General features: G+C 51.0%; 2 protein-coding genes across 4 annotated transcripts in view; both read right to left on the bottom strand.

The window, feature by feature from the left end:
• Positions 1–12,528, bottom strand: part of CARM1 (coactivator associated arginine methyltransferase 1) — a 41,876-nt gene extending 29,348 nt beyond the window's left edge. The window contains exon 1 of one of the 3 annotated variants that reach the window (XM_081137342.1): positions 12,228–12,528. In XM_081137342.1, the coding sequence (XP_080993468.1) occupies positions 12,228–12,447 (220 nt within the window). In that variant the 5' untranslated portion in view covers positions 12,448–12,528. Of the gene's footprint in view, positions 1–11,949; positions 12,001–12,227 lie in introns of those variants that run through there. The other 2 variants (XM_081137341.1, XM_081137344.1) reach the window with 2 other exon arrangements.
• A 1,400-nt stretch (positions 12,529–13,928) lies between these two features.
• On the bottom strand, positions 13,929–26,608 carry LOC308557127 (protein HIDE1). Its single transcript, XM_081137197.1, has 7 exons — positions 26,514–26,608; positions 24,908–25,216; positions 22,600–22,689; positions 21,406–21,433; positions 20,673–20,716; positions 19,495–19,532; positions 13,929–14,568 (listed from the first exon to the last, which is right to left on the bottom strand). Exons 1-7 carry the CDS (start codon positions 26,542–26,544, stop codon positions 14,419–14,421), a joined length of 690 nt encoding a protein of 229 aa, XP_080993323.1. The 5' UTR covers positions 26,545–26,608; the 3' UTR covers positions 13,929–14,418.
• Positions 26,609–27,059: the final 451 nt, after the last annotated feature.

The following is a 27,059-nucleotide window of genomic DNA, read 5'->3' as shown; positions in this document are numbered from 1 at the left end:
GTCGAGGCGTGTGTGGGAGGCACCCAATTGCTGTCTCTCACATAGATGTTTCTCTCTCTCTCTCTCTCTCTGTCCTCCTACCCCTTCTCCTTTCCCCCCAAAAAAGGAAAAAAATACCCTCAGGTGAGGATTAACAAAAAAAGAAAAAGAGGGGGAAGAGGAGGAAAAAGACAAAGACAAAAAGAAAGGCTTTGACCATTGGCCCAGAGGTGAAACAGAATGTCCTAGGGCCACACTGCTAGTGGAAAGGCCTCTGTCAGACCCCTGGGGCTCCAGAGGTCCCACTGGCCCCAGTGCATAGGATGTTTGAGTTGGGAAGGCCACAGCCCACCAGATATGACTCCAGATGTGGTGCAGGCTACAGGGGACACTGTAAGGGACTCTAGGCAGGAATGAGGAAAAACTGGCTTTGAGATCCAGAAGAGTACAAGGGGCCACTGCCCTGACACAAGACAATGAGAAGATGGGACAGGTGGGCGCCTCCTCCATGCCAGGTGCTAGCTAAATCTCCTGGTATGGCCTGGACTCCTCATCAGAGCCCAAGAGGCAGCAGGGCTGAAGGAGGCCACTGAGTCCACCTGGGTTGGCGTCCCAACTCTACCGCCCACCACACAGTGCCTTAGTTTCCTTGATTACAAAACGGGTAGGAGCTGTGGCTACTGCGCCTCCCCACAGGGCATACATGATGTGGGGAAGAGAATGAGCTGGTCCCACCCGACTCAAGCCTCTGCCAAGTGCCCTTGTGCCAAAAGCGCACAGCAGACAGCACCCTTTGGGGCTGTTCTATGGTTAGGCACGTCAATGAACATAAAGTGCCTGATACAGGGCTGCTGGCACATGCTCGGGCTCAGTAAACATTAGCCATGGTAGGGCCTCAAAGTGCCCATAAGCGGGGTCCAGGGGTGGGGGATGAAGGGAGTCAGATCCAGGCTCTGTGGAGGGTCCCCAAGGGCACACAAAGGAAGTGTGGAAGCTCCAGGCTGCCTTTGCCTTGCTCCAGTTCAAGGAAGAACTGGCAAGTTCTCTGGAATGTGCCTCCTGGGTTTGTAAGAGGCCCCCAATCTGTCTTTGATTATTGATTCCCATGCTCTCTGCAGGGAGTCAGAAAAGCAGCCCTTTTTCATGAAGGCACTGATCTGCTAGCGTCCTTTGCTTGCTCAGAATCCCATCGGTGCCTGATTATCAGGTAAGTTTCTAAATCATTCCCCTCTGACATGTGTAACACTTCCAGCAAAAACAAATCCCAGCCATAGGAACACAATTAGCGGACAGCAAATCAACCAACAATCTAAAAAAACAGCCCAGATCCACTCTTGCCAAAGCTGTGGGCGATGAATTGCTTGAAAAAGAGACAAAAACAGGGAATAAAAGGGGGTTCTCCCCTCTCTGTGTAAGGAGTGGGGGTGGGGAGGAGACAGAGCCCCCCCCCTCCCTTCAACCAGTCTGGACCAGTTTTCAAGACTGTTCTGCTTGGCAGCAGGGCACAGACCCACCTGACGAAACAAAAACTACCCAGAAGCTGAGGCACAAATTCTAGGTCTGGCTTTGAGGGGTGGTTATGTGGGTGTACACAACTGTCAAATGCACTGAACAGGACACCTAAGGCCTGGACGTCTGTGTGTTGATTAAACAATTAAATAAGTAATCAAAAGAATAACCCATAAGAGGAGACACACAAGGGCCATAGAGTCTCCATATCCAACTCCTGCAGGCCTGGGTGGAGCCTGGTCTCAATTTCCTTCATATAACTTTTCTCCAGGGAACAAAGGGAGTGGGGGTGGAGGAAGTCAGGGACTCCAGACTTCTATCCAGAAAGGCAGATCTGGGCAGCAAAACAAGAGTCAGGCAGGTGCCATGGTTTTCTTGGGAAGATGTGAAGGTGCCCATGGCCCCACTCTGCACTATTCCTGAGGCGTGAATCCTGAAGCTTCCCAAACAAGTCCCCAAAGTGACACAATGGGAGGGTGATCGCACAAAGGAAGGAGCTCCCTCCTGAATCATTCTTGACAAGGGGCTCAGGTAGGATCTCCAAGGCCACCTCTGTGCCCCATCCAGCTCTACCTGTCAGAGGTTTAATGATCACCCCCATACCTGCAACATACCTTCTCTTCCAGGCCATACAGCAGGCTGAGAAAATATATATAGCATATATTATACCGTGTTATTCATCTGCTGTGTGCTGGGTTGACACCAACCCTTGAAACCACTGTTTGCCAGGAAGGACACTGCAGTGAGAAGTAGGGTCACTTGGTCAGGGTCACAAGGTCACATCAAGGTTAGGCTTCCCAGTCTACCCCAATCACGACCTCCAGCAGCTTCTGACCCAGAGAGGGAAGGGAGAATGTTCCAGCCAGGGAATGCAAAGCAGGGGCAAGAAAGAGGCCCAGGAGGGCAAGACAAGACTGACCCAGAGACACTACACACCCAAGCAGCCCTGGGAGCAGGCTCATACCCCAGCAGAGTTACTGCCCCTGTCCCTGAGTTCCCTCCTCCCCACCTCAATTCTATCTCTGGCCCATGGCCTCTTGCCCCCACACGTAACTCCTCGGCTGCCATTCTCTTCACACTGGGCCCCTGGCCACTTTCCATACAGTGGAAGATGGGGTTCTTCCTCTGCCTTCTCTCTGCTCCTCAAGACTAGCAGTGTGCCAGAGATGGGGATCATGTCTGACTGGTGCAGCCAGGGCTGTGCCTACAGTCCAGGCACAGACATCCACCCTCACCAAGGCCACCTGCCACCAGCTCAGCCCCTCAGTAAGGCCTCCCTACCAACAAAGAAGGTGAGATTAGGGAAACTGAGGCTCACTCAGGATCACCCTGCTAGGAAAGGGTGGCAGGGAACAGAACTGGGCTAACTCAGACATAGCCACAGGGGTCACTTCCCTCCCCAACACTCTTGGAATACATGCCAAGCCCCTTTGCTGAAGTGCACCCCTCCCCCTGCACGCCCTGTTCCAGCCACATGGGCTGCTGGCTGCTCTTGGCCATGCAGGGTCCATAGGCTCAGTCCTAGAGGTCTTCCCACCAGCAGCAGGGGAGCAGGCACTTTTTTCTTTTTTTCAATCTTTGAGCTGTTGAGAATTTACTGATGCATCATCATGAATTTATTTTCTCCAAGAAACATAGACTAATGCCTTGAAATAAAAACGGCCAAGGGACACAGGAAGACATTTATGTGCAAGGAAGCAGGCACTATTTTTACTTCTGTTAGCTCACAACTCACAACCAGCCTTCAAGGTGGATGCTATCAAAAGATCCATTTTACAGCAGAGGAAACTGAGCTACAGAGAGGGCATGCAGATGATATGTCAGGTCAGAACTTGGCCCCAGCCCCCACCTGCTCTTCTGCTGGTGGCTTGAATTCCATCCTGAGCAAGTCCATACAGCCCCCCACCCCATCCTTGATCAAACCCCCCACCTCTGCCTCCAGCATTCCTGAGCCTCGGCTCCAGTTATTTTCTTCCATGCACAGACCATTAGGAGCACTAGCATGTTGGAGGTGACTGTTGACTTAGTACCTGTCACACAACACCCCCAGATCCAAAAATGTGAGGCCATGTGCTTATCTTAGATGTCACTGTATCCCCAGCTCCTAAAACAGTAATTGGCACACAGCAAATGCTCAGTAAAATCTTGCTGTTTAAAGTTAGATGAATGGCAACTACTACAATAAGATAGCAAACAAGTCCACTCTCCCTACACGTTTCTGGCTGAAGGAGTGAAAGGTTCAGTCTTCCCATCTTCAAAGAACTATTGGTGGGCCCTGCCATCCTGGGTGAGTTCAGCTCCCCCGCCTCTCAACCCTAACCCCCCAACAGGCCAACTGCTGAGTCCCCTCCCCTCCCCCAGCCCTCCAAGGGAGCTGTGCTCCAGATAAGAAACCTGGTGACCTCCCCTTGGCTCTAGCTCTGACCTCTGGGCAGCAGCCAATACTGCTAACCTCTCCATCCTGCCCATTCAAAGCTGCTCCCTGCTCCCCCAGACCCAGCAGACACAAGGCCACCACCCCCCGCCCCCGCCTCTCCAACCGACCACCCCCCATCCCTTACAAGCTGGAGCATCCACTTCACCCCCAATCTGGTACCGTCCTCCAGTTGCTGTCAACCTTTCTCAGGTCACAGATTCCTCTGAGGGAGATCATTAGCAGGGGAGCCTCTCCTCCCCCACACCAAATGCACAGAGAACCAATAGTAACACCAAGGCCACAGTTTACCAGATGCATATAGTGTGAAGCATTTTACATGTGTTCCCTCCAGAGAGGTGCCACTGTCACATCTTTTCTCTAATCAAGGAGGCTCAAGGTCACAGCACCTGACGCTTGTCCCTTTACCCTTATGCAAAACTGCACACAATTTCAGGGAATCATGGGAACCACCCCCCCAGCAGCCGTCCACAAACTTCAGGTTAAGAGCTCTAGCTCTGAGCAGCCTCCACTCTTCACTGGGAGCAGCCATCCCACGATCTCTGGGATGGGCATCTCAACAGATGTCCTGGCAAACTTAACTCACCACCTCCCTGAGTTGCAAGCAGATCCCAGACACAGAACAGACTCCCAAGGAAAGGAAACACACCTGCACCAACAAAGGTTCCTGAGCCTCCCCTATTCTGCTACATCTGACCTGGTCCGAAGTCTGGCACCTGAGAAACATCATGAGTTCATGCCACACTCCTCCTTCTGTTAAAAGGCCCCGCAAGACCACCACGTCCAGACCCCTACATGTAATGCATGCTTGCTTGCTTGCCAGGTGACATACACGGTGCCACCCACTTTTCTCCTGTGATCTCACATATAGACCCCAACAACCCCACCAGGAGGTACGAGGAGGTATGATGCTGGGCCCTAAGCCCCTTGCCTGAAACACGTAGGCCCACATAGGAAGACTTCAGAGATATTGCAGGTTTGATTCCGGACCACTGTAATAAAGCGAGTATCACAATAAAGCAAGTCGTAATCTTTTTGTTGGTAGAGGGTCTTGCTTTCAATTTGTAAAAAACACAACACCTGTGAAGTGCAATAAAGCAACGCACAATAAAATGAGGTACACCTGTACAAACTTTTCAGTTTTATAAAGGTAACAAGGTACAGATGATGCAGATTGTCCCCGGCAGAGTAAAGGCAACACCTGTAACCAAGTATATTTTACAGGGTAACTTGATTAGTCACACTAAATTGGACACATAGAGATAATAAAGAGGCCAGGTGGCAGAGTTCAGGTCTGATTAAATTTTGCTGTCAAATAAATGGCAGGTTAGGTTTTCAGAAGTTCTGGATTTCCAAATTGCCAGGGAGGGTTGTGGGTCTGAACAGGTTACAGGTAGAGATGAGGAAAGGGAGAGGCTGGGAGGTGGGTAATGGGAGGGGCCTAGGACTGGAAGCCAGGCCAGGTTAGGACTGAGTGTAACAGACCTCACCTGCACAAGGATCCAACTCAGCCGCCTAAAGGGAGGGTCTGGGGGCCAAAGAAGTTGCACGCTAAGGGAAAAAGATCTTATCCCACACCAGATGGGAGACCTAGGTTCAGACAAATGCTTCTCTATTTTAAGAAACAAACCACTGCAAGTGAAAGGACAGATGGCTACTGGCGCGAGGCCTGTGTTGGGGTAGCAGCAGGCAGAGAGGACTCTAGCCAACGGGCATGCCCCTTCTGAAGGTGGCACTGGTCTCAGGACATGTAGGTCTGGGATTGCTAGGCTTTCTAATTTTTCAGAAGTACAAAGTCAGATTTTGATGTGAAGTCACCAATTTTAAAAATATTGGACATCTACTTTTATTTAACCCCATAGCCAAGCAAACCCAGTCCCCAATGCCCTGAGCAGAATTCACCTTTTGTTCCTTATCACAACTCCTGGACCTCTAACATGCTTCTGGGATGGGCTAAAGTGAAACTATTCAGTTATATTCCTGTTGTGTTCTCTAGTCTGAAGTTTCCACAGGCTTCTCTCTCCCTGCTCCCATCTACACCATAAACTGTTAGCAGAGTAATCTTCAGAAATACCATTTTTATCATGTTAGTCCCCTGTGAAAAATGGTGGGCAGCCTCTGACCACATACAGGAAAAGGCCATCACTTGTAAAGCATCATTTGAGCCCAACTTTGTTACCTCCCCTTCAGCGCCTCCATTCCTCAGAGACCCCTTTGGCTCCACACCAGGCTGCTGTCCCCACCTCCCCCATTTGAGCACCTCTCCAAGTCCTTCCCAGCAATCTGGCTATATCCACATCCTACCCACTGCGGCCAAAGCGAATGTCTCTGTGTCTGTTCTCCCTTTCCCCTACAGAAAGAGAAACCCAAAGTTAGCTAAGTGCATGGCCATTTGTACTAAAGACTATATTTCCCAGCCTCCCTTGCAGCTAGTGGTGGCCATGTGACTATATTCTACTCAATGGAATGAAAGCAGAAACCCTCTCAGCCAACTTTTGGAACCTCCCTGAACAGACACCAGGATGGGCCCTTGGCATCCTTTGTGCCTTCTCTCTCTTGCTGTCTGGAAACCAGGTTGTAATAACGGCTGGATTCCAGCCACCAAGTTGACCTCGATGACAAGACCTCACTCTAGGAAGGACCTGGGTCCAAAGAGTTCCTCAAGTAGAGGCTTCACACCAGCCCTGGTCTGCCAATCTCCAGACTTTAGCACAAAAAGCATGAGAAATAAAATGTCATCTTGTTTAAGCCACTGCTACTTTGGGTCTGTGTTACAAACACACAAATTGAATCCTGATAAACATTTTCACTGAACCACTCTGCATTAAGACAGTGGGTCCAACAGCCCTGAACTCCAAAGCCAGCTCTGCTGCCTTCCAGCCATGGCACCTGATCAATCAAACCTTTTCACCTGTTTTCCACCAATACAATAGGAATGGTGTCCTTGACCTCCAAGGACTGTCTTAAGAACCAGTGGTAACACAAAACAAAGGCCATACTTGTGAGGACAACTGGCCCACACAGTCCAGAAAGTGTATTCTGTCTTGCCCTGGGCAACCAGGACACTTCACAATCAAAACAGACATACACAATGAAAAGCTTTTCCGTTTCTTTTAAAGCTGTAGCAGATCTGGCATCTCTGGCTGAGGCTAAGTTCCCACAGTGCCCACTCCTCCTGCCTGCTTCATTCATTCATCCCAGGGGTCCACAAGCTTTTTCTGTCAAGAGCCAGTAAATAAATATTTTAGGTTTTGCGTGACACAATGCTCTTGGTTGAATATTCTTCTTTGGGTTGTTTTTAAAAACCCTTCAAAAATGTACAAACCTCCCTTAGCTCTGACTGTATAAAAATAGGCCAGGGGACCAACCTGGCCCACAGGCCACAGTTTGCCCACAGGCCCTAATTTACACCATTATCCTTCCCCAAGCTGCACCCAAGGTCAAGCACTTGAGTCTGTCAACACAGGTTTATGCACTTTGGTACACAGTAAATGCTCAATAAAGAACAGCAGTCAACAGGAACTTGCAGGCACCAGTGAAACATGAATGCCCTTCCAGTGTTATTTTCTTGTCACCCCTGCATGACAATCAACACTGAATGTTCTAAAGGCTAGGCACATATGACAAACTCTTCTGTGCCCTCCCCCCCTTCCCCAGTTGTCAGGGGGGGTACCGGGAGTATGACTGAAAGAAGTCACAAGGGTTTCTGATTCTGTGGCAGCAAGTCTTTCTTCACCTGTTTGCATAGAGGGTTTTTCTCTGGGGTTTCCACACCCTGGCATGTCCCCCATAAGCTGAAATTTAGCCCCTGTATGAGCCAGTCCTATTATATTCTCTTCCTAGCCAAAGGGGTGGGGAGAATCCAGAAAGCCAGCCAAAGTGACTAGTGCTGACCAAGAAAGAAAAGTGACACAGTCATCTCCAGAAAGGCCGCCATGGGGCTTAGGAACTAAGAGTCTGTTCTGCTCTCTGCCCCAGCCACCACATGATGGGCTTCCTCAGGAGCTGCCTCCTTCCAAGGGGAGGGCAGCCTGCTCCAAGAACTCCAGAGGCTGTGCCAAAGCTTCCTCAAGCCCAGGAAGGCTGCACCTCTGCCCAAGGAAAATGGCCTGGTTTTGGTAGCTGCCATTTAGCTAGTGCCATGGATACAGGCCAGGGTGACTTCAAGTGGCAAGAAGGGATGGGGAGAATTACTTCAATTGACAAGAAGGAAGGGTGACTGGTACAAAGCTTGTGCAGCTGTCATCGTTCCCACATGGAGGGTACTGGTTGGTGTGGCTCAGTGGTTAGAGTGTTGTCCTGTGCACTGATGGGTCAACAGTTCGATTCCTGGTCAGGGCACATATCCAGGTTGCAGGTTCAATCCCCCGTCGGGGCACATGCATGAGGCAACCACTTGATGTTTCTCTCTCACATCAATGTTTCTCTCTCTCCCTCTCCCTCTTCCTTCCTCTTTCTGTAGGAACATTGAAAAAACATATCTTCGGGTGTGGATTAAGAAAAAAGAAACAGGGACGGCCCCTGGCTGGGTAGCTCAGTTGGTTACAGCATTGTCCCAATACACCAAGGTTGTGGGTTTGATCTCCAGTCAGGGCACATACAAGGGTCAACCAATGAATGCATGTGTGGGTGGAACAACAAGTAGATATTCCTCTCTCTAAAATCAATTAAAAAGAAAAGAAAAGGAGAAAAAAGAGAAAAAAAGAGGGGGAAGGGAAGGGGAGAAAAGAAACAGGGTTGTATGTCCTGCTACCCACACCCAGCTCCCAGACCTGCCATCTCAGGCAGAGGTTACAGCCCGAGTCCCTCTCCCATCTGCAGGAAGTGCAAGACAGCTGGGCAGCCTGTAGCATAAGGGGATCCCTTCTAGAAAAGCCAGTCCTTCACTACTCTAACATCACAGTCAATAACATCTATAGAAATATTGACTATTTAATTCCAGACCCTGCTCCACACCCCCATGGTCCACTCCCCCCACATTCCCAGGCTCCAAGTGGCAGCATTCCCAGTGAAGATGAGGAACTGAGGCTGTGTACACGTGAGTGTTGCCACAGGTAAGGAAGCAGGCTCAGGGAGGTGAAATGGCTAGTGTTAAGAACACACCAGTCAAACTCCACATTCAGAACCCTCACCAGCATTCAAGGATGCCTCTGGCCCAAACCCCACATGGAGACATTGGGAGAGTTGTGCAGGTGTCCTGGCCAACCCCCATCCCAACCCAAACACAGATTCAAATCCTGAGGGTGATCTGAAAGCAGCAACTTGAAAGACCCTACCTCATGAGGGACAGGTGAGCAAAACTGGGCTCCTGATGCTTTCTCACCTGGCCAAAGCATTCAGGTCCCAGAAGGATCCAGGTGGGAAAATGCTGAGGTCAGGGAAGGAAGTTCATCCCAAGAGAAGGCCTAAAGCTCCCAGCAGCCTGGTTCACCCCCAAGTCCCACCCCCCAGACCCCCTGCTGCCCACCCAGCTGCCACAAGCCTGAATATCCCCTCAGTGGCTGAACCAGCTCTGACTTTTTTCAGGGGACTGTCAGTCAGCACTCCACTCCCAGCAGGCCTGCTCTCAGATCCAGGAGCAGTATGCAGCCCACACCCCAGCTCTGGGACTTTGCACTCCCCAATACCCTTCACAGCAATCTGTCCCTGTGCACCCACTCTCCAGGCCTGCTCAGGAACCAGTGCTGCCTCACCCAGCCAACTTTGAGGTCATGGCCAGCCGGTTACAGGAGCAGGTGCTACCTCCAAAGAAGTGTTCATTCATTAAGGAAACACGCTGTGCCACACAGTCCTATCATCACCCCCACCCTACCGATAAGGAGACTGAGGCACAAAGACACACAGCTACTGGCAGGGCACTGGTCAAGGGGGGAAAAAAAACAAACCTATGAAGATGACCTTACCATTTGGAAAAAGAGTCTTTGCAGATGTAATTAAGGGTCTTGATATAAGGTCATCCTGGACTTAGGGTGGGCCCTAAATCCAAAAATGAGTATGCTTATAGATCAAGACATAGAGACAGGGAAGAAGCTGTGTGAAGACTGAGGCACATGCCTGGCCAGCACGGCTCGGCGGTTGAGCATCCACCTATGATCCAGGAGATCCGGTTTTACTTCCGGTCAGGGTATGTGCCTGGGTAGCGGGCTCAATCCCCAGTGGGGGGGGGGGGGCGTACAGGATGCACATCATTGATGTTTCTATCTCTCTCTCCCTCTCTCTCTCCCTTCCTCTATCTGAAATCAATAAAGACATATTTTAAAAAAACAAACAAACAAAAGACTGAGGCACAGATTGGAGTTCTTCGCTGTAAGCCAAGCAATACCTGGAGCCATGAAAGCTGGAAGAGGAAAGAAAGGAGCCTCCAGAGAGAATGTGGCCCTGCGAACACTTTGATTTCGGACTTTCGGCCAGGAACTGTATGAGAATACATTCCTGTTGTTTTAAGTCACCAAGTTTGTTATGGCAGCCTGGGAAACTAATACAAACAGGTTCAGCTGATTCCAGAACCCTTGCTGTCAACCCTACACCAATGTTACATGAACATAAAGGAGGAAAAAAATCTTTCAGACTTGTGAGACTGTATCATCCCAGACTAAGGATATCAGTTTGAAAAACATGAACTTTCTCCTCTTTACAAGTGATTGTGAAGAGCGTGTACTTAATATAAATTACCTCGAAAAGAGAGTGTTATCTTCATAGCTCATACAACTCAAGATTATCAGCAAAAACACAAAAGTAAAAGTTCTTCTGGACAAAGATGCTAATAGGGGAAACTGGGTATGGAGTATATGGGAACTCTCTTGTACTATCTTCCTAATGATCCTAGAAACCTCAAACTGTTTTTAAAATTAAAAGAAGTATACTTACAAGAGAAATCAAATTCTCCTGGAACTCCTTTGTGGGTCAACCTTGGGACACCAGTTTGAGAAACTCTAGGCTACTTTACCCTGTTTCCCATTAATGCCTGCAGAATGAGTGGCCTTCTTTATGTTCTGGGGGATCCTACTGAGCTTAAGATGAATCTTAAGTGTCTGTCCTGAGCGCTGATGCCCACCTGGGATACCTTTCTCCCTTCTCATCTGGCCCAAGACCTAGCTCTGCCCCAACAAAGAGGGATAGGACATTTGGGAAACAGAGCTCCCGAAGTCTGGGCTTTCCAAGTCAAGGCACAGGGAGAGCCCTGTGTGGACCAACGGCTCTTCACACCCTATACCCAAAGTGGCAAAAAATTCACACAGGCCAAAGCTAGTAAGAGACTTCTGAGTGGTTCCCAGAGCATCTGTGTAAGAAACCCTGAGACAAAGCTAAATGAAACATAATAGCAAGATTTGAAGGAGGAATGAAGAATGGGAGAGAACAAATAAGAAAGAGTAACAAGAGAAAGAAAAAGATGAACTACAAAGACTCGGGGTCCTTGGCAAACACATTCGTGATTTTTTCCTACTGAAGTGTCAGTTTTGAAACTAGCTTTTGAAAACGCACCCAGCTTCTCACATCCCCTAAAAGGAAGGTCAGAGGACCGTGGCACAGGAGGAAGCTGTGTTACCTCTTCGGAGCCCGGCATCAGGACGGGGGCCCTACCCAAACACGTTATCACCAGGAGCACATCCAGGGGCTCAAACCACCCTCCCCCTCTGCCCTGATCTACATGTTACCCACCCACTCAGGGGGTCCCAATACCAAGCCCTCCAGATGGGTGGAAGGGGTCCTCTAAGCCGCCCCAGACGGGGCACCACTTTCCAACTGTCCTTAGCAGTCCGGGGAGGGGGAAGGGGGAGATGGTGTTCCTGAGATGGCCAGAAACTGCCCACACCCATCTCTCCCCCCACCACGGCGACCACACCCGACCGCGAGACTCCCACCTCTCCCACACCTCAGGCCCCCTTCTCTCCCACCCACCCCCCACACCCCTGGCGGCCTCTGAATTCACCTTCCACTCTCGGCCCCCACTTCCTGCCCACCCCCTCCCAATCTCAGGGCCCTCACTCCCCCATTTCCCGCTTCCCTCGGTTCACAGGGCACCTCACCTCCGACCGCCACGCACGCCCTCTTTTCTGCCTCTGCTCCTTGATACCGTTCCTCCACACCTCTCACTCGGGGCCCCACACAGCCGGGTCCCTCGGCTCGGCCCCACGCACCCCACACCAGGCCCCCATGGCTTGGGGCCCCTGATCCGCGGGACGCCAAGCCCCTCACCCACCACTGCCGAGTCCCTCCCGCCCGACCGGCCCCCCGCCCGCCCGGCCTCGTGCGCAATCGCCGCGCGCCACCCGGCCGTCGGCCCGGACCGGGACCCCGCACTCACGGCTGTAGAGGGCGATGCCCGCCGCGTCCGGGCCGGCGCGCACCTCGAGGCGCAGCGCCTGCTGCTCCGCGTGCCGCTGGATCTCGCCGTTCGCGTCGCCAATGGTGAGGAGGCGGGCGCCGGAGAACACCGACACAGCCGCGCAGGGCCCAGCGATGCCGGGCCCCGCCGCCCCCACAATACCCGTGCCCGGCCCCGCCGCCGCCGCCGCCGCTGCCATCTTAGATCCGGCTCCAGGCCCCACCACCGCCGCCGCTGCCGCCGCGCCCGGGCCCAGGCCGCCGCCGCTACCGCCGCCGCGCAGGCCGAGGCCGAGGCCGAGCCGGGCAGCGCCGCCTGCGGGCCACGCGCCGCCTCGCTGCCACCACCGACGGCCCGGCCAGTGGCGCAGCGCCCCCTGCCGGCGGCCGTGGGCGCGGGGAGGGAGCGCGCCCGGGACGAAACTAACAGCGAGAGGGGGTCGGCCCCGCCCCGCCCAACCCCGCCTCGCCCAGCCCCGCCTCGCGTGAACGGTCGCGGCTTTGTGAGATGGGTCGGTGGCCCACGAAAGGCAGCTGCAGGAGCATGCGTAAGGGGGCGGTTCTCAACCCCCTCGGACACGCCCCTAAGCCTGAGTCCCGCCCCCATCCCGCGCCGCTGGAACTGCCGCACTTCGTGAGGCGGTGCGGGCACGGAGATCAGAGGAGGGCGGGGTAGGAGAGCGTCAGGGGGCGGTGCTCTCGTGCAGACACGCCCCGGGCCCCGCCCCGCGCAAACAGCCGCGCTTTGTGAGACGGCTCCCCAGTCCGGGAAACGGTGGGGGTGGATCTGACACCCGAGGGCTTCGACACGCCCTTGAGGCTGGGCTCCTCCCCCTGGCCCTGCGGGGATTTTTGAGGCTGCGTGAGGCCGGACTGAGTCCAGCGCGACGGGGCCCCGCCCCTATACTGGCCCTGCTCCCTCCTACTGGGCCTCACTTTGCGAGGCGTGCGGCGCTCGGGGAAAACCGCGCGGGGAGGCGGGGCCCCACGCTCGAGCCCCATCCCTCCGCCCACTCGCCTGGAAAAGCAGTTTCAGGTGGGGCGCGTCCTCTGCACCCTTCCTAGACCCCATGTGAAGGCCCTCTCCCGCAGCGCTCTGGCTTTCCTTTCCTCTTCCCCATCATCTCCGTTCCCGTACCACAGCGCCCCCCTCCTCCAGTCTCAGACCTTCACTGTCTCCTCCCCCATAAAAAATTCTTGGACCTCTCCCTCTGGACCCCTCCCTTAGCCCCTAGTTAACTCTGCCTTCCCCCAATGATGGCTGGCTAGTCTAGCCGAGCATGGCCACGTGCACCTTGTCTCCCTCTCACACACCCACACACACACCCATCGTCCCTCAAGGTCCCCCCCGTGCCAGGGCCCCTTTTGGGGGACCCAAAGACTCTTGCAGCCACTTACCATTTTCCCCAGCTCCCACCCTTCCCTGGGCCTCCTCATTTACTATTCTCCTCAGTATTAATCTGCCCCTTTCCCCCATCATTTTACCTCCTCTCCCCACCAACACCAGGACTTTGGCAGAGATTCCTTGAGGTACTGCCCCCTCCCCGCATCCTCATGGAGCTCCCTATAAACCACCCTTGTGTTCATGCAGTTGAGGGGTACTCCCCCCACCCACCAGGCATCCAGTGATTGGTCCCCAGAAGTCCCAGGCTTGAAGGATTACACTCCACAGAGGCCTTGGGAACAGCTCAACATGTGCTATAATTAATAACTTAGGCATACCAGCAAGGCGGACACTCAGAACATACCCCCATGCACCCTATGCTCCAAACACTCACTTGGGTTGTCCAAGTCAGGTGTGGCAAGGGAAGAGGAAACCAGAGGGGTGTGCAGAAAGCTCAGACCTCTTTTGGCCCATCTGAGTACCAGAAGGATACTAACAACTTCCCTGGTGGCCTAAGCTGAGACTCCAAAGAGAGACTTTCTGCTTTCTGTCCAGCCTCCCAGCCAGTGCCTGCTCCCCCCTTCCACTTCTGCTCCTCTGTGAGGAAGGTCCCAAGGTCAGGCATCCCTTTGTCTCTGCTCAGTTCCCTGAGAAAGCAGCAGCCAGAACCCCCCTCCCCAAAGTAGCTGGAGGGACTTTGGGCCCCACATGGCCCCACCAGCTCAAGTGAGAGGGCTGAATGGAGGGCAGAGTGCGTAGACAGAGAGAGGGACCCCAATCCTAAGCCTCACTGGCAGGCCCGGAAGGTGCTGAAGTCAGGGGGCTCAGGTGAGGATGAGATGGAGGTGGGTCTCTTCCGGGGCCCAGAGTTTTCATAGGTTGCAGCAGAACCTGAGCAATCATCCCGGGTGGTTTCGTCTTCTTCTGAAGTCATTTTCTTTGTCCATGGAAGAAAAATAGAACTGGGTGATTTGGGGTTTCAGGGTTTCCCCATGTTCTGAGTCTGAGATTCCCCAGTCCATCAGGTCTTATCTCACGCACACACATGTCCCACAGCTTCAGGGCCCTGATCTGCCTTCTGTCCTGCCTTCCTCTCTGCTGAATAGGGGACCAAGCATCCTAGGTTCAAATCCCAGCTCCAGTACTTCCTAGTGGTGTGACCTTAATCAAATGGCTTAATTCCTCTGTGCTCACTTTCCCCTTTTGCACAATACTGAGAGCACTAATACACCCCTCCTGGGGTTGCTATGAAGAAGCATAAAGGAATTAAAGCGCCTGACACATCACATTGTAAGGGTTAAATATTAAGTGAACAAAGCTATTATTATTATCTACTTCCATTCTGGGCTTCCTCAAAAGTCTACCCTCTCCTCTGCCTTGAAAGCTCCTGCTCCAAGTGCCAGTCAAGAAGAGATGAACTTGCTAAAACTGAAGCCTGGCAGATGAGAGCAGGCTGGGGTCCTGCTCCTCCCTAGCTGGGTGACCCCGGGAAGGCCCATAACCAGCTTCAGTCTCCTGGTTTGTTAAAAAAAAAAAAAAAAAAGAATAAAATAAAATAAAATAATGTCGCCCTAGCTGGTTTGGCTCAGTGGTTAGAGCGTCATCCTGTGGACTAAAGGGTCCTGGGTTTGATTCCGGCCACAGGCACATACCTCAGTTGCGGGTTCCATCCCTCGCCCCAGTTGGGGCTCCTGCAAGAGGCAACCAATTGCTGTGTTTCTCTCTCATCCATGTTCCTCCTCTCTCTCTCTCTCTCCCCTTAACACTCTCTGAAAAGCAATGGAAAAAATATCCTCAGGTGAGGATTTAATTAATTAAAAATATCAATCGCACATTATAAGGTGTTACAAAGTAAATACCAAGATCCTCAGTGTAGTAACACAGTACAAGTTAAGAGACCTGTCAGCTGCTTCATTTTCATGTCAGCCAACAGCACAGCTTTCTAATGCTTCAAAAAGAAACTAGAATTGAAAGCAGGGACTCAAACAGATACTTGCACACCCATGTTCACAGCAGCACTATTCACAATAGCCAAAAAGTGGAAACAAGTGTGCATCAGTGGGTGACTAGATAAACAAGACGTGGTATACACACACAATGGAATATTTTTCAACCTTAAAAAGGAAGGAAATTCTGACACATGTTACAACATGAGTGAACCTTGAAAACATTATGCTAAGTGAAATAAGTCAGACACAAAAGGATGAACATTGTATAGAATCACTTCAATAGAAAATGTCAAAAAAGGACAAATCTACATGCCCTGGCTGGTGTAGTTCAGTTGGCTGAGTGTTGTTTCATGCACCAAAAGGCTGATGGTTCAATTCCTGGTCAGGCAGGGCACATGCCCGGGTTGCAGGCATGAAGGAGGCAGCTGATTGCTGTTTCTCTCTCACCTCAATGTATTTTTTCCCTCTCTCTCTAAAATTATTAAAAACATATATTTTTTAAAAGATAAATCTACAGAGACAGAAAGTAGAATGGTGGTTGCCAAGGGCTGGAGGGAGGTAAGACTGAGGAGTTAATGTATAGTGGGAAAAGAGTTTCAGTTTTCCAAGACAAAATCTTTAAATGAAAGATAGTGATGTTTGCACAACAATGTGAATGTACTTAATGCCACAGAACTGCACACTTAAAAATGGTTAAAATGGGGCCCCAACTGCATAGCTCAGTTGGTTAGAGTATCAACCTGATACTCCAAGGTTGTGGGTTCAATCCCTGGTCAGGGCACATAAAAAAATCAACCAATGAATGCATAAATAAGTGGAAAAACAAATTGATGTTTCTCTTTCTAAAATCAATAAATTTTTAAAAAATGGTTAAATGGTACATTTTGTTATGTATATTTTACCACGATTTGAAAAAAAGAAAAGAAACTGGAAAAGATCACTAGAATTTACTGTTAAGGAAAATAAGCACCGTACATAACAGTGTAGGTATCATGCTATCATTTATGTTTAAAAGGGTGGGGTAATCCTGGCTGGTGTGGTTGGTTGGGTGTCATCCCATGCACCAAAAGCTTGCCTGTTCAACTCTGGTCAGAGCACGTGCCCAGGTTGCAGGAGACAGCCGATTCATGTTTTGCTCTCACATTGATGTTTCTCTCCCTCTCCCTTCCTCTCTCTCTAAAAAATCAACTAAAAGTCTTTAAAATAAAAGGGTGAGGGATATAGATTTGCTATTTTCACCTTTGCTTGCATTTTGCAAGAAGCTCCTAACAGTGGTTACTTCTGTGTGTGTAGAGGGGGAGACCAGTGGGTTGAGCAGGGTTAAGTGCTAGAAAAAAACACTACTGTACGTATAATTTTGACATATGGATGTGTTTCATATTCCAAAAAAATTTTTAATTAAATAAATATATATATAGTCACCAGGACTAGGCTACTAAGAAATAAGTTGTTTTTCTGTTGTCCGTTGATTCATTTTAAATGTCTTTTTTAAAAGGAAAAAAGTCACCAGGCTTGTTCCTTGAGCCTGTGGCTTCTCACAGAAAGTTTTAGAACTTGCCTTGCCTTCTGGCGTTTTCTTAACAACTCAGGATTTATTCCGGGAGCAAAGACTTCAGAGGGCTGAACAGCCTGGTGCCAAGCCCCTTCCTGGCCACTGTCTCTATACCAGTGACTGGGGACCAGTTTAAACTTCCCTACTCCTCTCTCTGGAATTCCAGACTTACATCTCCATCTGCTCTTGGGCATAATGCAGTGAGGTGGCCTGTCCCTCTTCCCTCCAAGCTGTCCCTCCCCAAGACTCCTCCCATGCCTCCTCCCACTTCAGCCCGCTCATCCAGTCAAAACCCAGCGCTGTCCCCTGGCCGCGTGGCTCAGTTGGTTGGAGGGTCATCCGGAACACCAAAGGGTTGCAGGTTTGATTCCCTATCAGGGCACATACCTAGGTTTGGGGTTTGAATCCCAGTGGGGGCAGGTAGAGAAGGCCACTTTCTCATATCGATGTTCCTTTCCCTCCCTCCCTCCCTCCCTCCCTCCCTCCCTCCCTCCCTCCCTCCCTCCCTCCCTCCCTCTCTCTCTAAAATCAATAAACATATCCTCAAATTGGAGAATAAAAAATAAAAACAGCACCATGTTTCCCATCTGCTGAATCTACCTGACCTGCCTCTGCTCGCTTCTTCCACCTCTGCTGCCAACACGCTGGACCAAACCACTTTGAGTGGCAGTCCATTCACACCCTCCAAGTCTGTCCTCACAGCCTGTGAGCACCTGAATCTGGTTATGTCCCTTCTCTGCTCTGAAACCTTCATGGATCCCACCTCACTTGGGGTAAAAGTCAAAGTTCTCCACATGGCCTGCCAACTCCTCACTCCATTCTACCCATTATATGTGCTGTGCCAGGAACTTGTCCCGAGCCGGGAACAATCTTCCGCAGCTTCTTCCTGCTTGTCAGCCATCTCTGAGACGCCTTGGACCTCCTAGCTAAGTGAGAAGTGAGTTTCCGGGCCACTCCTAGCCCATGTGGCATTGTCTGTCTTCCCCCATCGAATTAAGAAGCTCTGAAGGAGCCCGGCCAGGCGTGGCTCAGCGACTGAGCATCGACCGAGGATCCAGGAGATCGCGGTTCAATTCCCGGTCAGGGCACATGCCTGGGTTGCGGGATCAATCCCCAGTTGGATCAAGGCAGTCAATCGGTGACGACTCTCTCACCATTGATGTTTCTATCTCTCTCTCTCCCTCTCCCTTCCTCTTTGAAATCAATAAAGATATGTTAAAAAAAAAAAAAAAAAAGCCGCTCTGAAGGAGTGAGGGCCTCATCCTGTTCTTGTCCAGATGCCCAGGAAGGGTGTGAATACTTTACTTTCCCCACCCCCTCATCCCACTCCCCATCACGGTGCCTCAAGCAGAGGGCTCTGCCCTGACAGCAGTCCCAAAGTGTCTACTTGTCCAAATGGGACCTCTGAGGCCACCTTGAGTAGGGCCACCTTCACCTCAGATCTGTACTCGTCTCTGTGTGAAGAGGAGCAGCTGAACATTTTCTTTCTCTATGGGGCCATGGCTCAGCTATCTCTAATTTAGTGGGGGATAGTAATAAAGTACAAACACCAAGAGCACCCCAAGATGCAGTTGTGCAGAGGGATTCAAATGCCAGCTCAAACATGTATGATCTAGGGGAGCCACACCCTTTGATGAGGAGGGTGTGTGTGTGTGTAGTGAGACCTCTCCACTAAAAGAGAAAATGCAGCCCGGCTGGGCGTGGCTCAGCGGTTAAGCATCGACCTAGGATCCAGGCGATCAGGGTTCGATTCCCGGTCAGGGCACATGCCTGGGTTGCGGGCTGCAGCGGATCAATGACTCTCTCATCATTGATGTTTCTAGCTCTCTCTCTCCCTCTCCTTTCCTCTCTCGGAAATCAATAAAGATATATTAAAAAAAAAAAAAAAAAGAGAGAGAGAGAGAAAATGCACAACAGGAACATTTAAGCTGAAGTCCTGGAAACTGAACACAAAGTAGGCTTTTCTTTATACCAGGAGGGGGCTACAGTGTGCATCAGATTGTCACAAGGTTCCATGACCCCAAAAAAACCCCAGGTCCCCCTGAGTCCCCTCTGTTACCATTCTGAGGGATTGACCCAACTGAATACAAAGACAGTGCTGACCCCAACAGCAAGCACCCCCAGGGTCTTGCCCATTGCCACACAATGGCCTGGATGTGGCCACTCCAATCCCCCAGAGTGTCTCAAAGCCAACTTTCAGCTCACAAACAAATCCCTGCTCAGTGATTCTGGGCTTTTCCCAGACCACCCTCTTCCCCTGAAGCTCAGAAACTACAGGTCAACCCAGCCTGATGATGGCCCCTGCCTTCCTGGTGTTAGGACAGTCAACAGTAAACCGGGACCAAGGAATGAAATGACTTACCATTGATATCGCAAACAAGGAATTATCAAAGGACATGTCTGGAAGAGACAGAGAGAAGGAAATCAGGACTAGGGCCAGTTTAAATTCCCTGCTCACCCCCATCCCCACAAGCCCATAGGTCCAAAGTCCACCCTAAGGAAGAGGGTGGTGTCCATCTCCCAGCAACCTCTTTGCTCCCTTCCAGCCAATTCTGCAAAGTGAACCGTTCACAGCTGCAAATTGCATCGTGTTCCTCTTCTGCTCGGAGCCCTCCTTCAGCAGCCTCTAGCTACCTTCTGGAAAATGGGTGCCTCATCTCAACTCCTGCTTTTGAGAACACCTCTCAGCTCCTCCACTGTCCCAGGCTCTCCCCAAAGCGCCTCCTTCAGGTCTCTGCTTAGCTATCACTTCTTTGGGGGACCGCCCTCCAAGCCCCCATAGGTCTGGGCCAACCTCAGCTGTTTCCCCACTGGAGTGTGAGCTTGTGGTCACAGACCACCTCTGTATTGGTCATTGAGGGAGCCCTGCCGATCTCAACACAGAGTAGGTGCTCAACAAATGCGTGAGACAGTGAAAGAAACCTGTGAATGGAGTTTCTCCTTTTGGAGCCCCATCCAGAGCATCACTCACACAGGCCAGCTGCCCATCGCCCCCTGGTGGAAACGGGCAGAACGACACATTTGGACCACAAGTGGGGCTCCATCTGAGGACAGTGACAGGTACTGTGAAAGCATCGGGGTGCTCCAGTGTGTCCCCCCTGGAGCTGACCGTCCAGCGGTGGAGGTGAATATTACATACCCAACAGGCAATGATTACTTGATTTTGTTTCTACTAAGGGGTAAGAAGAATGACAGGGTGCCTGTTGGTAGCATGTAAGTAGAAAGTACAGACCCTGTCTAGGGAGTCAAAGAAGGCTTCCTGGAGGAGGTGACTTTCAGACTGAGACCAGAGGGGAGAAGGGTGGTCTAGGCAGAGGGGAGCATGCATGAAAGGCCCAAGGATGGGGCAAGGAGAGAAGGTGAGAACTGAAACCTGGTGTGGAGGGGAGTTGGAAAGGGGAGAGAGTGTATTCTTGCCCCTACAGGAAGTGATCAACCCCAAAAGGTGTCAGTAGTGAGTAGTGAGGCCCATAGTGTTTTGAGGCAGTGAATCCCACCTGGGAGCAGAGATAGGGACAGGATCAAGGAGGAGGCACAAACCTGTGGTGGTGAAGTTAATCTGGGCCCAGCAGGATTCTCTTTCTCTGCAAAGGGATTGGGAAGAGAGTGATGCCATCTCAGGAAGAAGGCTTTTTCCAGGCCCCAAACTTGACCTTCATTCCCCACCCACCCTGAATCCTCTCAGATGGAAATTCTCTTGCAAGAGCCCCACAAGCCAGATGAAGTCAGGATTCCATCCCAGGGCTGCTGCTAGCTCTCTGCCACCAGGCAGCAGGGTGTCCACCCCTCTCAGAGGGGAGAACCAAGGCCAGGACCAGTTGGGACATCCCAATGCCCAGGAACCAGGGCATCAAGTTGGGCACTGCACAACCCAGGGGGATGCCACTTGCCTCCTCCCACTATGGATTTCTAGAGTGATTAGACTGTTTTGGGAAACTGGCAGTAAAAGGCTGTGAGGAAGGCTCAGCCACTTGCTCCCTGTGCCTCAGTCTCCTTGTCTGTAAAATGGAGCTATTTATAGTGCATGCTCCCAGGGTTGCTATGAGGATAACAGGAGCTCCAGTTTCAGAGTCTTCTAGCACAGTACCCGGCACACCTGTTCCTATTAAGCGCACTACCAGCAGAGGGTGCTATTTGTGGTGGAGCTCCCACACAGCCAGGGAGAACCTGGCCCGCTCCTAGAGTTCCTAACATCCATCAGGAACTCCTGCCCTGGGGCTGAATATTTCTTTTCCCCAAACCACCCTCTGAGGGTCTCCAGGGATGGTCTCACCTTTTCTTCTGCATTTTTTTTACTTTAACTAGGGAACAAAAAATAAATAAGCATTTGTTAGATTTTCTTCCTGGGTGCATCCTGGTTACAAGTTCATAAAAGCCAAAAAACGCCGCCCTCCGCCCAGACATTTGTGACTCAGCCTTGCCTTCTCCCCTGGCAAATTTGTCACTCAACAGAAGAACTACTGCAAACATTTATTTTCCCCAAGTACATGAGTAACGTGTGTTGGTAAAAACTTCAAATAAGGTACAATCATGTTAAATTGTTTTGTTGTTTTTGTTTGTTTGTTTTAAATATATCTTCACTGATTTCAGAGAGAGGAAAGGAGAGGGAGAGAGATAGAAATATCAGTGATGAGAGTCATTGATCGAGCCCACAACCTGGGCATGTGCCCTGACCGGGAATTGAACCCAGATAGCCTGGATCCTAGGTCGATGCTCAACCGCTGAGCCACGCCCGGCCGGGCCAAACTGTTTTGTTGTTGTTGTCCTTTTGTTTTTGTTTTTGTTTTAGGAAGGAGGAGAGAGAGAGAGAGAGAGAGAGAGAGAGAGAGATTAACCAGCTGCTTCCCATAGGTGCCCTGACCAGGGATTGAACCCACAACATGGGTATTGCCCTGACCAGAAATTGAACCCACCACCTTCTGGTGCATGGGACAATGCTCCAATCAACTGAGCCACATGAGCCAAGGCATGCATTCAACTTTTGACTAAATGATCCTTGGTGATCATATATGCCCCCCCCCCCAAAATGGCCCTTAGATAGTAAACTCATTTTCCTGTTAAAACTGGTGGCTACATTTTCAATTTCTTCATTACATGGGCATTCAATGAAAAGGGAAAAAAATTTCAACTAGACATCACTTTCTCAAGACATCTGAGAAACAGCAGATATTAAAAGTCTGTCTGGCCCTGGCTGGGTGGATCCATTGATTGGAGCATCATCCGGTACACCAAAAGGTTGCAAGTTCAATTCCTGGTCACAGTACATACCTGGTTCTGGGTTCAATCCCCGGTCAGTATGGGAGGTGACTGATCAACCCATCGATGCTTCTCTCTCTCTCTCTCCCCCTTCCTCCCTCTGAAATCAATAAAGATATTTTTTAAAAAATGGATGTGAGTGGAAGTGCATTTACACATTCCAGGGGTGGCACACTGGCAGTCCATGGGCCATGTGTTCTTTGCCTGTTACCTTTCCTGATCACCACAGCAACAGCCACCAGCCCAGCAAGGAGGAGGGCTCCAGCCAGACTCAAGGAGAGTGCCAGGATCCAAGTGGGCACTAGAAGAAAATGAGAAAAGAGAGAGTGGGCAGGCCATGGAGTTGTGGAAGCACAGGGAGAAGGTAGGACAACTGTCATTCCTCTAGATTATCTTGGGGGAGCTAGCGTACCCCTCCCTTAACCCCCAACTATGTGGCTTGAGTGTAGCTGGACCCTAGGGACCCAGCAAACCTTATATCTAGCTAATTAGCATGTTCCCTCCCCTTGGTAATTGTGATTGGTTCAGAGATAGGCATGTGATCAAAGCTGAGCCAATGAGAGCTAATACTGAGATTTTGGATAGGGATAGAAGAGAGGGAGATTTACTCCTCCAGCCAGTATAAGAAAGCTGGTAGGATATACATCTGAAGCTGTTGGGTACAATTTTGCTACCACCCCGGCCAGGCATGGCTCAGCAGTTGAGCGTCGACCTGGGATCCAGGTGATCAGGGTTCGATTCCCGGTCAGGGCACATGCCTGGTTGTGGGCTTGATCAATGACTCTCTCATCTTTGATGTTTCTGTCTCTCTCTCTCCCTCTCCTTTCCTCTCTCTAAAATCAATAAAGATATATAAAAAAAACACACCAAAAAAAAAAACTTTTGCTATCATGAGAGGGAGGGCTTGCCTGAGAATTAGACACAGAAAAAAGCTGAATTGACAGATGGCAAATGATTCCTGATACCTTTGGGCACCTGGATCCAGCCATGTCTGAAGTCAGCACGGTGAACTGACTTCAGTTCAGTGAATCAACGAATCTCCTTCTGTTGTTGAAGCCAGTTTGAGTCAAATATTCAGTTATTTGCCGCCTGATAAGTTCTGCTGGCATCAACATGGGTACCAGGGGATCAGAGGACATCCACCCCCAGCCATGTGGTGGACCATGAGGCCTACACAGAGGTCAGCCATAGAAGCATGAAGCCACAGCTCCAGAGTTTTCTCCTCAAAGGATTTGGCTGCCCCTCCTTGGAGAGAGAGGTGATCTCTCAGGGGAGCTGGGAGCAGATGCCCTGACCCCAGTGGAGGTCAGGAGCTAAGCCAGGAGGAGGAAGGAGAGACACCCACTTCGTGTTCTCACAGTGTTAGCCTTGTTCATTCATTCATCTGGGGTGGGGCTCGGGGTTGTCACCTCCCCTACTCTGAGACCACAGGACCAAGGTAAGAGAAGGGGGCCTTTGATAGTGGAACTTGAGGCCGGGAAGAACACAGAGACTGTTCTGTCATCACAACATGTGAGCCTCTGCTGGCAGCAAATTTCTCTTTGCAGCTAGGAAGTTCCAATTGATGCTGACACGAAGGCTCCACCTGGAGGCTCCCTCCTCCTTCCTGTTCCTTGATCCAGAGCCCACCCCCACCCCCTGTCCAGCAGCCCTCCCAGGACTTCTGTCCCACTCATCCAAAAACCAGATGCCTTGCTGCGGCCACAAGGCCCTGCAAGATCTTTTGCTACCTCCCTGCCCTCATCTCTACCCACTTTCCTCCTTGCTCACTAGGCTTCAGTCAAGGGTGCCTCCATGTTGCTCAAACACACCAGGTACACTCCAGCCTCAGGACCTTTGCACAGCCTGATCCTTCTACTTGGAACCCTCCTGCCCCAGACATTCATGTGGGCTGGCTCCTTATTATTCAGGTCTTTTCTCAAGCATCACCTCCTCAGAGAGGTGTTTCCTGACCACTCTCCTTTGTATTTAAAATTACATCCTTTGCCAGGTTGTAATCCTTGGCATTTTACTTGTCCCCCACTGGCAGATTGAATAATTATCAGACTCCTTATTTAAAGTCTGTCCCCATCCCCTCAGGATGTCAACTTCAAGAGAGCAGGGACGCTGTCTGGTTCATTTACTGCTGAGCCTACACTGCTAAGGAGAGTGCCTGGTGCACAACAGGTGCTCTAAAATGTTGGATGGCCAGGAGGGGAGGAGGGCAGCAGAGCATACAGCTTTAATGCCTGGGCTTTGGAGGCCAGTGGAATCCCAGCTCTGCTGCCTGATAGCTGTGTGCCTTGGGCAATCCTTTCATCTCTTGTGCCTTGGTTTCCTTATCTGCAAAATGGGGAGACTCACTATACCCATTGCACAGAATGACTGTGAGGATTAAACAAGGAAAAGTGAGTAAGTCCTGGCAAGTTGGAAGTCTGGCTCATCCTGTGACAACTTCCAAGCAGAGGGAACAGTACATAGAAAGGCTTGGTAGTGAGAAAATGGGGCCCAGGCAGTGAGGGCTGATGAGAGGATCTTACCTGGGAAGGAAACGTGCACAGGTTCACTGAGGTCTGACAACTGCAGTTGCCTGTGCTCGCCTAACACACCATACCGACAGTGAAACATTCCCCTTGCAGCCTCCCAGTCACCACCACTCAGGTTGAAGGTGACCCTGAGCTGGTCTGCAGGGGCCTGCAGGAGCTGGACAGCATGGTTCCCTTGGTACAGGGTGAAATTGGCCCCTGGGAAGCCCCTGGGTGCCATGCATTCAATGTAGATGGGGTCCTCTTGACTGCTGGGGTGTGGGGGCACCAGCAGGATGGATGGCGCTGGTATTGCCATGGAGCCTACAATACAGAATAAGGGAGGTCGGTGAGTGAGTGATCAGATCAGGGGCAAACCTGGCTGTGTGGCTTTAGGCAAGTGGCTCACCCTCTCTGGGCCTTGTTTTCCCCCCACAACTGATTACAGATTTATTTTTCACTTGTCAAACACACAGTTAATAATTTCAAGGGGAAAACACGTCAAAGGCATATACACAATGATAGAAGTTCTTATTATACATGTAGCATGGAAGATATATTTATTATTACTTTTTACATATTCTAGAAGACATTCAAATCAAAATAGATTCTAACTGATTGACAAATTTCTGTGGACCTTGGTTTTTATGTACAACCAGAGGCTAATCATCGCAACCCCACTGTAATGCTGGTGAATCAAATGCCTAGCACATAATGAGGGGTCATTGCGTTTGAGTCTTTTTTAAAATTTTTTATAATAGCAGTGGTTACACAGCAACGCAATTACATTCTCACTACTTCAATCAATAGCATTGACTATGCACCAGGACCTGTTTAAGTGCTGGGAACAGAGCGGTGACTGAGATAGACAGACACACAGACATGCCTGTCTCAGGGAGCTGACATTCTCATGGAGATAATAAATGCTGTGCAGCACATCAGAGTAATGAGAAGGCTGCATTAGCTGGGGTCGCCACGGAGGGCTTCCCTGAAGTGACACAGGAAGAGCTGAGGGAAAGCATTTAAGGCAGAGGGAACAGCATCGGCAAAGGCTGGGAGGCTGGGAGACTGGGAGGCTGGAAGGGGTATGGGGTATTCAAGGAGGCTGGCTGGAGGGGATGAGAGACAAGGAGACCAGGAGGAGGGGAGGGCTGAGAGGTTCTATCTTACTTCCCAGTCTGTGGTGAGCAATATAGATTTGGGGGTTCAGTTTCCTACAGGAGGGACCAGTGTCTTCCCAGCTGCCCCCAGGCTCCTGAGCACTGATCTGGCTCAGGTGAGGTCTATACACGCCTCCCTTGTCCCCCAGCAGATCTGCTGCTCTGGCCCTGGAGGTGGGAGCCTCAGAGGCCAACAGGGCTGAGTCATGGGGTGTGGGCACTGCTCTCTCCAGAAGGGTGGCATTTCTGGTAACCATGATGTGGGGATAATGAGGAGCCCAATAAAAGAAAGCCATGCTCCTGGGACATTTTCAAGGCTCTGGAACAAATCTGTCAGGGTTCAGCTTCCTCTAGCACCTGGGGAAGGTAGCCGCAGGCACTGGTTCCTGCCTCCTGAGCAGAGGCAAGGTGGGTAGGCATGGGGGAGTGGTGTGGGGGTGGTACAGGGGTGTCAGGCTCACCAGCCACAAAGAGCAGGACAGTCCAGGGCATCGCTTCTCCAGCGTTTGGCCAGGCAATCTGGCTGAGGCCAGGGTGGCCCACAGCTCACCACAACTCCTTCTGTGAGGCCAGAGCAGGGAAAGGAGAAGCTGGGCTGATTCTAACTGATAGTTTCCTCACTGGCAGGAAGTTGCATACATACTTGGGTACTGAAAGAGACTCTCTCCTCTCCCCACCCCTTCCACTGGGACATATCAGACCCTAGCACCTCTCTGAGCCTTGGTGGTGGTAGTTCTGCAGATGGGAGGGACAAATGAGATGGTCCGGGTATATTTATTTTTTCTACTCCTGAGAGGACTCCTGGGCATGAGGAAGGCTGTTTGGGAAACCCAAGCCCAAGACACACACCGTAGCCCAAACAGTGCCAAAGTTGATATACATGTCAGGTGGAGGGTAGTGAGGGCTTGGCCTCTGTGACCCCAGGCAAGACATGGTCCTTTGAAGCCTCATCTTGCTGCTCTGTAGAATGCAGCTAAGAGGAGCAGACAGAGCCAAAGAACTCATGG

This window comes from Miniopterus schreibersii (genome assembly GCF_964146895.1).
Source record: "Miniopterus schreibersii genome assembly, chromosome: 4".
Taxonomy (NCBI): domain Eukaryota; kingdom Metazoa; phylum Chordata; class Mammalia; order Chiroptera; family Miniopteridae; genus Miniopterus; species Miniopterus schreibersii.
This window is presented reverse-complemented; position numbering and strand designations above follow the sequence as displayed.